The sequence below is a fragment of the Oncorhynchus mykiss genome, chromosome 3, assembly GCF_057628025.1.
Source record: "Oncorhynchus mykiss isolate SJ-2025 chromosome 3, ASM5762802v1, whole genome shotgun sequence".
NCBI lineage: Eukaryota > Metazoa > Chordata > Actinopteri > Salmoniformes > Salmonidae > Oncorhynchus > Oncorhynchus mykiss.
This window is the reverse complement of record NC_143024.1, coordinates 44,154,432-44,166,715: the sequence shown is the minus strand read 5'-3', so window position 1 is coordinate 44,166,715 and position 12,284 is coordinate 44,154,432. Positions and strand designations below refer to the sequence as shown.

General features: G+C 45.6%; 1 protein-coding gene across 1 annotated transcript in view; it reads right to left on the bottom strand.

The window, feature by feature from the left end:
• The window catches only part of LOC110518706 (ER membrane protein complex subunit 2), a 63,277-nt gene that overhangs the window by 7,972 nt on the left and 43,021 nt on the right, over positions 1 to 12,284 (bottom strand). Inside the window, exons 6-10 of the mRNA XM_036973882.2 lie at positions 10,314 to 10,399; positions 9,882 to 9,941; positions 6,852 to 6,933; positions 6,476 to 6,586; positions 3,390 to 3,494 (exon numbers count right to left, since the gene is read on the bottom strand). Coding sequence (XP_036829777.2) covers positions 3,390 to 3,494; positions 6,476 to 6,586; positions 6,852 to 6,933; positions 9,882 to 9,941; positions 10,314 to 10,399 — 444 coding nt within the window. The remainder of the gene's footprint in view (positions 1 to 3,389; positions 3,495 to 6,475; positions 6,587 to 6,851; positions 6,934 to 9,881; positions 9,942 to 10,313; positions 10,400 to 12,284) is intronic.

Genomic DNA, 12,284 nt, shown 5'->3' with positions numbered 1-12,284 from the left:
GTATGTGTAACTCTGTGCTGTTGTATGTGTCGAACTGCTTTGCTTTATCTTGGCCAGGTCGCAATTGTAAATGAGAACGTGTTCTCAACTTGCCTACCTGGTTAAATAAAGCTGAAATAAAATCAAAATACGCGATACACATTTCGGTGCACTTGTGTAATGATTGTACTGTTTAATCAGCTTCTTGATATGCAACACCTGTCAGGTGGATAGATTATCTTGGTAAAGGAAAAATGCTCATTAACAGGGATGTAAACACATTTGTGCCCAAAATTTGTGAGAAATAAGCTTTCAGGGATCTTTTATTTCAGCTTATGAAACCAACAATTTACGTTGCGTTTATATTTTTGTTCAGTATAGTTTTGATGGGCCATCAGCTGTGCAGGCTGACTACCAGTGAATGACGGGCTGTGAATGATGGGCAGTGCTTATAACACAAATACTGTTTGCGATATTAAGATTCTAACAACGATAGAGTAATTAAAAAAGTTATTTTGTTTTGAGTCATTATGACGCTATCAGGACTTCTCTCTGGGCCATTAACATGTCAAAGTCGGGACCTTGCTTTCAGTAATAACATTTTTAACGGCCTTGCCCCAGTCGCTTTGACCCCATTGTGACGTCTGCTCCCACAACACCACTCACCTGTCGCCTTTTCTCGCACTGAGGTATGACAATCACCAGGTACAGCGGATCATTAAAGCAGGACGACTGACACGAGTAGCCCTTTAAAGCCCCCATCAATCAGTCAGCACAAGCACACAGCAGCCAGGCCAGCCCTGCGGAGGCCCACAATGTTCCACAGCGGCTCCCTTTCAAATAGCCCAGCACCCATTTAAAAAGGAGGGAAAAAAAGTCAGAATTAAGAGTCAAGTCAACCTTGCACCCTGTCATTTTTCCTCTCACACGCAGGGTGGGGTCCCGCTGCTCTGCTGCCCCTGCCATTACCAGGCAACTTAAAACAAACACAGCCCAACAGGTTGCTGGCCGGGCCCACCGGGAGCCTCTTCCTGTTCCCTGGATAAGGGTGTGGCTCTGGCTCTGTCAGAGTGGAGACCAAAAACACATGATATTTTCCATTGTGCATTTGCTCAAACACCAAATAGAAATACAATGTTAATACACTTTCCACAGCCACGTTGTTGAGCTTAACATTCTAAAGTGTGCCTGATTGATTGACTAACACAGTTAAGTGTTCTTGATTAATCAACACCCAAAGCGTTAGATACCCAACACCCCTACTACTACTAACAGAGCCATTCCGTGCCTCTGAGGTGGAAACCCTCCCAGCACTCCAGGAGGGAAAGACAGCGCTGAGTGTGTCAAGACGTGGGCTTTAGTGGCTCAGCGTGGTTCCACTCTCCCGATAGAGCCCGCACATTCAGAGCAAGGAACTGCTTATTGCATGTTTAACTGTCAACGCCTAAATAAGCAATGCATATCACCCCTTATGGCAGCAAAGAGTTATATTAAACACACATTTATGCTTAAGGTGCCATGGCAACAGCGTAAACCGGTTTAGTGATGCCATCTGAGCAGCTTTTCACTTTTTCCGCTCTTTCCCCACGTATCCCCCTCGCTCTTTCCCGCCCCTTTTCTCAGAAAGGTAGACCCATCATACCTTCCCGTGCCACCACTAGTCATCTTTGTTCCACTCAAATCATACATGAGTAATCTGTGTGTGTGTGGGGGGGGGGGGGGGGGTCGATAGCCCAGCAGCACACGTAAAGGCACAGTAAAAAATAAAAAATCAGAGCAGGCCTTGTGGTCTTAAGTCAACACATTAGCTGAAATCTACCCAAACAGTAAGACACTGAATTGAAGCCCTGGGTCTAGGACCTTTAGGTGGACAGTCTGGACCCCCCCCCCCCCTCAGGCTGCACACCCCGTTCTCTCATCAAGCAATCATATTTTACCTATCACTACTACTCTCAATTTAATCTGGTCTTTACTAATATGTCAAATTGGTTTTGACCTAGAATGGCACATTATCAACAGGGTAGAGGCAAAGGGGGGGGAGGAGAATGCACTTGGATGGCGAATGGAGGCCGCTTAGCCGGAGTTAAATCCTGCCGGGTTGGCTACTCCAGTTCAATAGTGGAGCAGCTGAGAAATAGGCCTAAATATAGTAGCAGCTGGGATCCTCCTCATTTTAGTGACAACCATCAAAACTCTGCTTTCACACAGGATTGCATATAGAAATGTCTGGACTAAAAGAACATATTTCACTTCACGCATCACTGTTTGAGGAGCACACAGCCACTCGCTGCGCGACAGGATATACTCCGCCCAAACCCTGTATACCATGGGCTCTCCAACCCGTTGTTCCTGCAGCTACCAAGTGTTTCATTTGGGAAACCAAGTGAAATCTGCTCGGGAACATTGATAGTAACATGTTTTCGCAACGAAACATATTTAATTAAACTGTTGACAGCTCCCAACTCTGCTCACTCGAGAAAGGAATGAAGGAGATAGGAGGAAATGGAAATGCACAGTGGTGGTATATTCTGTAGCTAAAGGTAATGTACCAGCCTATTGATAATGGGGGAAAAAAATCTCTATTACTAGGCTATTCAAAATCAAATACAAATTCACTATAATTTTAGGCTAACTCTGTAAGCTGCCCTGCACAATCAATGAATCAACAGCATCACCTAGGCCTATACATTCTCTCCCAGACTCGGAGCGTAGCACCCCTTAAAATTACATTTTTAAAAAACACAAAAAAAAACAGGTAACCAGTCCATCCAGTATGAATAATAATACAGTCCACACTCAAAGGTGATTACTAGAATTTGTTTAATTTGGGAATATCGGCAAGAAAAATTCTGTACAAAATACATTAAATCCTACGCTTTTTTATTCTGCCTTGCGTAATATGCGGTAGGCTATGTATTGTTTAACGGCACATTATTTTAATTCAGGGTTCTTTTCAGGCTTGGGCTCATACATCGGCACATGTTTATGCATAAGCTGTAATATATGTATGGGTGTTCTACACACAACCTCTTAATGCTTTGAATTAATAATCCCCTTAGAAAGCGCTGTCCATTTCGTTGTGTTCGGCTTTGAAACAACATCCACAACAACCATGTTTTTCACTCAGTTTCAGCCTGTTGTTAAACCAGGGCTGACTAGCCTTGTTGTATAGGAACAGTATAGGAACAGTTAAGTGGAAAAGGCAAGTGGAAAATTCGGCTCAGTCGCTATAGCATGGCGCTTGCAACACCAGGGTTGTGGGTTCGATTACCACGGGGGACCAGTACGAAAGAAAGTAGGAAAATGTGTGCACTCTACTGTAAATTGCTCTGAATAAGAGCATCTGCTAAATGACTAAAATGTAAATAGTGTAGCTTTCATAATTAAAGTAGACACATGGCGTGACTCACCTGATAGGCTCGGTTGATTTGATTGGTGGCCCAAGCAGCATACTTCACATTTGCCTTTTTCACTGTGGCATTCACTTTGGGGCAGGCAGCAATGTGGCTTGCCGACTACACAGGGGAAGAAGAAGGGAGTGGAAAGCAAGGGAGAGAGGAAAGAAAGGTGTCGTCATATCAAAACAGCAATAAAAGCATAAATGAGATGAATGCGCAACCAACTCCGGCGTGGGCCGGACGAGAAAAAAATTGGCCCGACGACACGAAGAAAACTTTTACAGGAGAGGAAAAAGTGAGTGCTTTATTTAATGCCCAGCTCCCCGAGTGCAGTGTCACTTAATGGGCCCTAATTTCTCCAACACCATAGATTGCCGGTGATGACAGGGCCCGGCATGTCTTCAGTGTGTCTTCAGAACCCGCGGTGCTGTGGCGAGCGAAGCGCGATGTGAATCATGCTCTCTGCCCGCCCCAGCTCCCCTCAGAACCACAAAACCCATGTATTTTCCATGCTACTGCCATCGTCTCCGAAGTGCAAACCCCACTAGGCTTAAACGGGCAGCACTTCAAAGACGTCCCTGTGGACATGCTGAAACTTTAACTACACCCCAATCAACTTTGCCCCCACTATTTCTAAAAAAAATGTAAACGATTTTGCTTCTGGATTTCTTCTTCATAACCTCCGGCGTATGATGTCAGCTCTACCCCAGAATTATGTCGTCCTCCGTGAGGATCCCCGCTAGTGGAGTGACACAGCACTGACTAACACTAACTAGTGTTAGTGCTTCTACATCTGCATTGTACAGCACTTTGTGACATCGGCTGATGTAAAAAATAAAATAATGTTAAAAAAAGGCTTTATAAATACATTTGATTGATTGAACCTTACAGTGATCACGGCTACCAACTACTCAGCTGTACCAGGTGCTCTGAACGACTAAACTGAACCAATCAAATAGCTCTTCGGTGAGGAGCTGCCCAACAGTGGTGTTCATGAAGCTTCACAGTCTCCCAGAATCAGATGAAATGGTCAAAGTCATCACCTTGGCACAATCCCATGTCAGGAACGAACTTGCACTTGTCAAGGATTTCAACTTTGGACCTCATGCACACTAACTTTTTTACAATCAAATTTAAATCTGAAACCCGCGTTAGGCCAATATACAAGTGGCAGTGGATGATTTGACAGAGGAACATAAAGTCCTCTATTTAACTATGTATACCTTTCCTATGCACTTCTCAGTAGTTGATATTCAGACTTACCTTATGCAGGTGCATAACGGGCCTTGCAGGCGTGGTTCCCTTACGCGCGCTGAATACATTCAATTCAAACCACTGAAAACCCTCCCACTTGCTGGCCAACAGACTTTCTCATGGAGTTTTCATTCAATAGGATTTTCAGTGCATTTATCTAAAGCCATCCCCTTTAATTTGGCGTACCTTTAATCTGAATTTTCTCGACAGACTCACTAAAATATATGGAAAGAACGGTTCAGAATATTAGGGATCAATGAAAGAAAGCCTTGTAGATCTAAATACACACCTATTTCTAATTTTGAACACCAATTGCTAGATTTAAAAAAATATTCTGATCTATATTATTTACGGTTAGGAAAGTATTTATGAATAAAAAAAAATAAAAACAGGTTTGGAGAGCCTATACGCACAAACGATATTGGTGAATCAATTGTTCAATTCATCCTGAAAGCTGACCTATTCAAGTTGTTCAAGCCACAAAATATTGGAAGGTGAGAAAAGTGTACAGTAGTGGCTGAACAGTAGTCAATAAGTCCACACTAAATCATGGAACTGTGATGAGAACAGTCCAGTTGACGTGAACAGTGTGCCAGTCTCCAGGTTTAACCTGCTACATGTACTGTATGTATGGTCTACAGTTCGTAACGGTTCCAATAGGCTACATGTCCCAAATGATTGCACAACTTGTAATATGTTAGCCCGATATGATCCACTATTGCAAGCGATCCTCAGGAACAACCACACGAATGTGACAGAGTGAAGAAAGGTAAACTGACTGTAATGGAATGATGCAAAATGTAAGGAGAGGAACACTAAAATGACCGCCGTAAATGTATGTGGGTATAACTGACAGTGGCATGGTGAAATAGACCTAGAACAATTGTCATTTATATTTACAATCCCCTTATCCAAATGGCTTACTCATTTACCTAGTGCTTATCAAATCGCTCTTATCAAATGTGTAGAGAGAAAAGTGCATACAAAGATAAGAGCACCTAAACGGAACGGAATTAACAACAATAACTTTGGAGGTTAAGGGACCTGGAGAGAGCCGGGAGAGACAGTCATTGACGGTTTGAATTGGTTTAAATAACGTTAGCTCATTTGAACCCCATGGACTACTTTTAGACACATAAAAGTTAGTCTATAAAAGTGAAGATACCTCTTCAAAGACCATGAACGGATCCAGTGGTTGTGCCCCTTTCCGGGTATGAGATGTTTTGACTGCTTGAACCCCTGTTGCAATAGAGAGAAAACACTGGAAGGCCTGTGTCGCTGCTTCTCTCTGCTCTGGCCATCCACCCATCCTTATTCCTGCACTCTCCGTTTGTGTTCTTATGTCAGGACTCACTTACATATGATGCATTGGTGCTAACGGACAACTGCCTGTTTAAATAAATATGCAGATGAAAGGGGGGCATTTGGCGCAGACGAAATCAAAACGTTAACCTGGGCCGGGGCTGGGGGGCTGCCTGCGACTGACAGAACGCGGGAAGGAGGCAGTGGTCCTCTCTTCCCCGTTTTCTTACTGCCACTGCTCTTTATTTATTTGAGTCATTTTGGTCCTCAACATGAAAAAAGGTCCCGTACGAAAGCCTAGAGGGGTAAAATTACCAAAATAGAGCGCTTGAAGGGGCAGACTTTTCCAAGCCAGGGGGGTTTACCCACTGAGTCAGCATTGACCTGACCTATCTGAAAGCTGGGCTCTGTGGTCGCTACACAAAAGGCAGTAGCAGGCCTGCACATTTTGACAAACCACAGTAGAAAAAGGGATGAGTTGTTGCTCTTTCACCCCCTCCCTCGCTCCTCTCATCATGCGACGGTTAGATGTGCGAACTCACCATATACAGACCGAACAAGGCCCTCATGTTCCTGTTGTTCAGCTTCAGAGCCTGGGCAAAATACTTTCTGGACAGCTCCAGGTTTTCCAGCCCCCCCTGGGTGTACTTCACCTGTGAGACAAGGCATTAAAATATGGGCATGAGGCGTGTCAACCGGGGGGGGGGTGTGCTTACGCAATGCCTACATGGCATCTGGATAAGCACGACATGACAAGCCGTGTAAACATTTCGACATTCATGAGCGTGTATTCCCGTTGACGTTAAGTGCAGCGGCCCGCTCCTCCAGTGAGAGAGAGCATTCACGTAGAGGGCTGGGGGGAAACATTATTCCATAGTTAGGCCGCTTGATGACGGACATGCAGAGAGTTATACCTACCTCAGCGTACTGCTCACAGTACAAGTGATTGTGAGGGTTGGTCATCATCAGCTCCTCCAGACAGAAAGCTGCTTTTCCATAGCTGAGGGAACAAGGGAACAATGAATAGATTGATGACTTAGAGCGATGGACAGTTCATCTTCCAGCTTTAAAATAGTACGGGGGGGGAAAATGTGCTCCATTTCATCTGTGACGTAGTCTACCCATTCCAATCCGAGTGTACATTTGTTCTGCAGAAAGTGCTATTTCCGATTGGTTTACTGTACATTTTGGCAAGTTTGGATCTAGGAAGATGCATCCAACAAACTAAGTTTATATTCACACTAAGGGGATCTGGTGGCCTATGTGGTTATGTCTATATTGGCGAAACTCTTCAGTTTTGCAAAGTGGAACATTGAAAAGGAGAGGAGCGGGGGTCTCCAGACACACAGGATCAATCTGTCTGTCTGGCGATGTGTTTTTCACTCTGGTAATGTGTAGTTAAATACCTTCCGGAGGTCAGCGTTACAGTAGGAACTGGCACACTGTGCCCTACTTCAGATGAGATCACTTCTCAGCAGACTGCTGGAGCTGTTGACCTCACGCTAATCTGCAGCCATTCCACATCTTAAAACACACAGTTTCCCCTTCAGGGGACCCGTCCAAGGGAAGGCAAGTTTATCTCTCCAGCACACACAGTCAGAATTACAGTCCACACACACTCAATTCCCACGCCTTGAAAGACTACATGAACTCAGAACACCAAAACAGGGCTATTAAACTAAAATTGGACAAAACACAAAACCCAGCATTCAGCTCTAGTGTAGAGAGACTGTACGTGATCCAGCATATGCTGTATCAGCGCTTGGCAATGTGCAGAAAAACCAAAAATGGTGCTTGTGGTGGCTGGGGGGGGGATCATAAATGACACAAGATAAGGATGCTAATCTGTAGCCATTTCACTGCCACAGAGGGAGAAAGGGTCGGGGGAAGAAAAAAAAAGCTCTGACGCAAGCTGGGTGTTTTTGGCGGGAACAGACAGGACCAAATGATGCCTCGCACGACATGAAGAGACGATCGGGCCCATTTAGACTCTGTTTAAAAGGACTTCAAAAGAAAGAGAGCAGCATTAGAGTGGTGGGGAGAGCGAGAGAGAGCGAGCGAGAGATCGGGGTATTCGGAAGGTTGGGGGGCTGCTTACAATTACCACTTCCTCCCTATAAAGACTTTCAGATGTGCTCCTGCAGTGGCCCCGGGCCTGCAGCGGAGAGGAGAGGCAGCCTCCATCAGCAGGCAGAGGCCTGGCTGACTGCAGTACCGCACCCTCCAATCTCCAACCATCATCATCACCACCACTCAGCTCCAACTCGCTACACCTGGGTTCAGAGACCACGCTGCTACCTCCTGGTGGTAGCACTGTTACTATGACTCACACATATGCTTTGTTCTCTTTGAACACCAAACCAGACAATGGTTGGTTTTTGGTGCTACCAATTGTAATACCACAGTTTGACTGAGTTCCACCCCAAAGCTTTTTCCCAACCAGACTTGGGCAAACGGATCAAGATTCCTCCATTAGACTGTGCAAACTGACCACAGAAAGTCATCATGCTCCATTGGATGACCAGGCCAATCTGAACCGTTAGACAGTAGTTAAATAACACCTAATTCAACAGCACTACAAGCTCAGATGATTCCCAATGAGTCAAAGCATCTCAACGGTTCAACCCAACAATAATAAAAAGGCACAATCTCAATAATGTCCGAATATCACTCAGCGGTATGAGGATTTCTTTTTTTTTGTGTCTTTCTTTTTTAAAGTTTCCACCTTGTTAGGCTATTAATTACTGTTATAATGTTTGAACACTGATGCCTGTAGACATGTAACAATGGCAGGCCGTGAGTGATTTGAATATTTTTAGCTTGCGGGGCGCTACACACTGAGGGCGGGGCAGTTCATTGCTCTTCCTCTCTTCTCCATCAGCCTCTGTTTTTTCTGGCTCTGGAAACAAAGTGCCACCAACTTCTCCTGGGAATCTCTCTGCAGCCACTCTCCCTGCCTCTCGCTCTGTGGAAAAGAGAGGTGATAATGCCATGCTGTCCGGAAGAGAGGAGGGGGGGGGGAAAGGGAGTTTGTAACCCAAAATAAAGAAAAAGAGAGAAAAGAAATGGACACGCCTGTAGATAAGGGGCTCGGGGAGTGAATGGGGTGATATTACAAAAGTTTGGCTAAGCTGGGAGATAATCCGCTCACCCCTGGATGTCCTCCCTCTACTACAGCAATAAAGCCCCTCGGGACAAAAACGTGAAATATCCAATAAGCAGCCCTCTCACTGCGCTAAACATTCCTGCAGACACTGCCCTCTTGCCAGGGTGACCGCAGAGCCGGTGTGCTGCTCACACACACACACACCAGAGCGCTTACACACACAAACACACCTCCGTGAAAGACGTCTGCTTCCCTGACTCCTAAGCCCCCAAGACAATTAAGGAGGGATAAAAAATAAAAAGTGACAAAACCAAATAAAAACATTTCTCACAATGCTCTTGTCTTGGGAGCCTGACAATTACCCCTGGCAACAGAGATATCAGTAGGGGGTTGTCTTACCCCCATATGTATGAGCGGGGGGCTTAGGGTCAAAATCCTATTACCCTCCTCTTCATGTGACAAACATAGACAGGGGCTCAATGCGGACCCCTGGCTGAGTTAGGCATTTCAACGCCCCTCTCCATTGTGCCCATCCTAATACATCCCCCCTCTGGGATCAAGCCGTCAGGTCAGCCACCGAGACTGGGAGAGAGGAGTTACTGCTTACAGACACTCCCCAGTCCGTCTCACCCCCCCCCCCCCCCCTCCTGAGTCTGATAGAAGCTGACAGGTATGATAAGGTGCTGCCTCCAGGTCTTGACGAGAGCGAGAATGACCCACACCACTCAAACCTGGAACGGTCACCGGTTATTCCTCACCACTGGAATAATACGTCAGTCAAAACGTCACAAGTGATGTAGATGATGAGGTAAGCTAATGTGATGAAGAAATGCGATGGTTACTCGTGCTCGTTGATGTAGAGTTCCGACAACTCGTGCCACGCTTCCTGGTCCCCGACGAACCTGTAAAAAAAAAAAACAGTGAGAAATGTAGGGAGTCTCCCGTTGAGGATGCAGTTCAGCACCGTCACACCATGCTTTTTAGAACCCTGATTAGCAGGAGGATCATCAACAATAACTTCTCTAATATATAGTACAATAGCTGAAATCTCCACGTTTCAAATCAATCAAAAACCGTGGCATTATATAACTAGGCTAACAGACGGACAGGGCAGAGAGGCAGAGCTCCCAAGATGGAGTCGAGATGAGGGGGTCTCATGGACAGGTTGTGGCCCAGCCCGGATCAAATCGAATGCAAACCCCATTTTAATTAAAAAGGCCAGGGGGGGTGCGTGTGAGGAGATCGTCCAAATCCCCTTGTAAAACACTACTCACTGCTCCAGATACTCGTTGAGCTCGCGGATGGCCTCGGCGCTCTTCCCCTGGGCCTTCAGAATTGAGATCTTCCTCTTCCTCGCCGCCTGTGGAGATCGGCATCAACAGAGGATTAGTAAGGTCTTAGCTCCTCAAGTGTTTGACCGAGGAGAGGGGGTCTCCTCAGGAGCTCACACAAATAAAAGGGAGAGGAGAGAAAGGAGGAGGGGGGGGGGGTATGTGTTAAATGAGTTTGGGAGTCTTGGAACTATGCTCAGGTGGAAGTTGGGGGGGGGGTATGAGATGTTGGTCAATGCTACCCCCCTCTCTGCTCCTGGCCCGAGCCCCTTGGGAATAGGGACCATCAGTTCACAGAACGCCAAGTCGATGGAGAGTGGAGGACTGGAGTGGTGGGAATCGGGATTTGACATTTTCTCTACAGAATCATCAGTCAACAGCGTTGATGTGAAGTGGTGATTTTCGTACCAAATAATTTCAGTTAAGAGATATCTTCATTTAGGAGAGATATTGACCGCATGAACCAGCCTTACTGAGCACTTCCCTGTTACAGTTCTTACACAGCGGTGAGAAGCCTCGCTACTTAAAATGCTGATGTCCCTACTATTATTGATATTGTTATGGGGCAACTTTAAAATTGATGTGCCAGCATCTCATAAGAGGTAATGGTTAGCTAGGCTATATCTGTGGAAAGAAGAACACAAATCATGAGTCGATGTTTGAGTCGGCGTGTGTGAGCTTAGTGTCTGAGATAAAGTGGTGAGTCATCCCCGTCTAAGTAGGGAAAACAGGGCCTTACCCCAAACTCGACGGCCAGCACATTCAGAACGAGCTTCTGAAGCCATGCTAACTTACATCAGCCTCCAATTGCCTTTTCTTTCATTTTGATGTTGAAGTGACCTTAAAGTGGATTAGATTCTCATCAATCTGAATCAGAAAGTATTACGCTCGCTCCTCTGACTTTTCCAGGCAGCGTTTGCGAGGGTGTGTGTGTACCTAACAGCGGGCTGCTGTTGCCATTAGAATAGTGCTGCCCTGCCTGCCACGGCCCATTTTATTTATGGACTGGCATTTGATTAAGTGGGGCTTCCTTTCTCCCACACTCATAACCAAAGCCATTGAGGGCTGTGCATGAGTCATGTCTGAGCCGCCATAAATCTGGGAATCCACTGACACCGCCGTCACAATAAATCCACTTATCCATCACCCTGAAACAGGGACCTGCACTACAGCCTGGCTATGGTGCTTACTTACACAACCACACACTAATCTAAAGTCAGCAATTTTTTATAAATATCTAGATTATCGTTGACCTGTATTATTGCTTGCATTTGTTCTAAAAATAAACACATACCATGTGAATTGCCGTTTGAGAGTGGTCCTCACACAATTAAACACAAGCATCATCGAGAAAATATTATTCAAAAGGATGAATTTATAGGCGGGGGGGGGGGGGGGGGGTGTCGCACCAACTTCCTCTTCTCTCCCCCCTTCCCCCTCTACCCATAAAACACATATGTCCTCAAAATATCAAACTATTCTACATGGACCATATTCTACTGGGGATTGATGCTATGTGAGATTAAGGAATTTTTACTCACTTCTAACCAAATTGCTAACATGTGTACTTTCCCCGTCCGATACCAAAAATCTGTCAGAACACCAACTTTCAGTGCGATTCTTGCAATTGTAGGCCTACCCCACACCCCTCTCTTTCCCCCTTCCTCTCTTCTCTCCCAGTCCTTCATTCCTGATAAAGAACCACTTGGGGCTCACTCAGAACACATGGAAGTTGGTAGCCCCGAAGGAGTCACACAGAACTTTATTAAATGCGGAGCTCTTCCAAACCGCTCCTCCTCTTGCTCTCTCCCCCTCTCCAAACTAATGATCCAGAAGAACCTGGCAGCAGGGATAATCCCACCGTTGTCATGATTCCTTTTTAATTAGGGTTCTCGAGGAGCATTTAGAGCACTG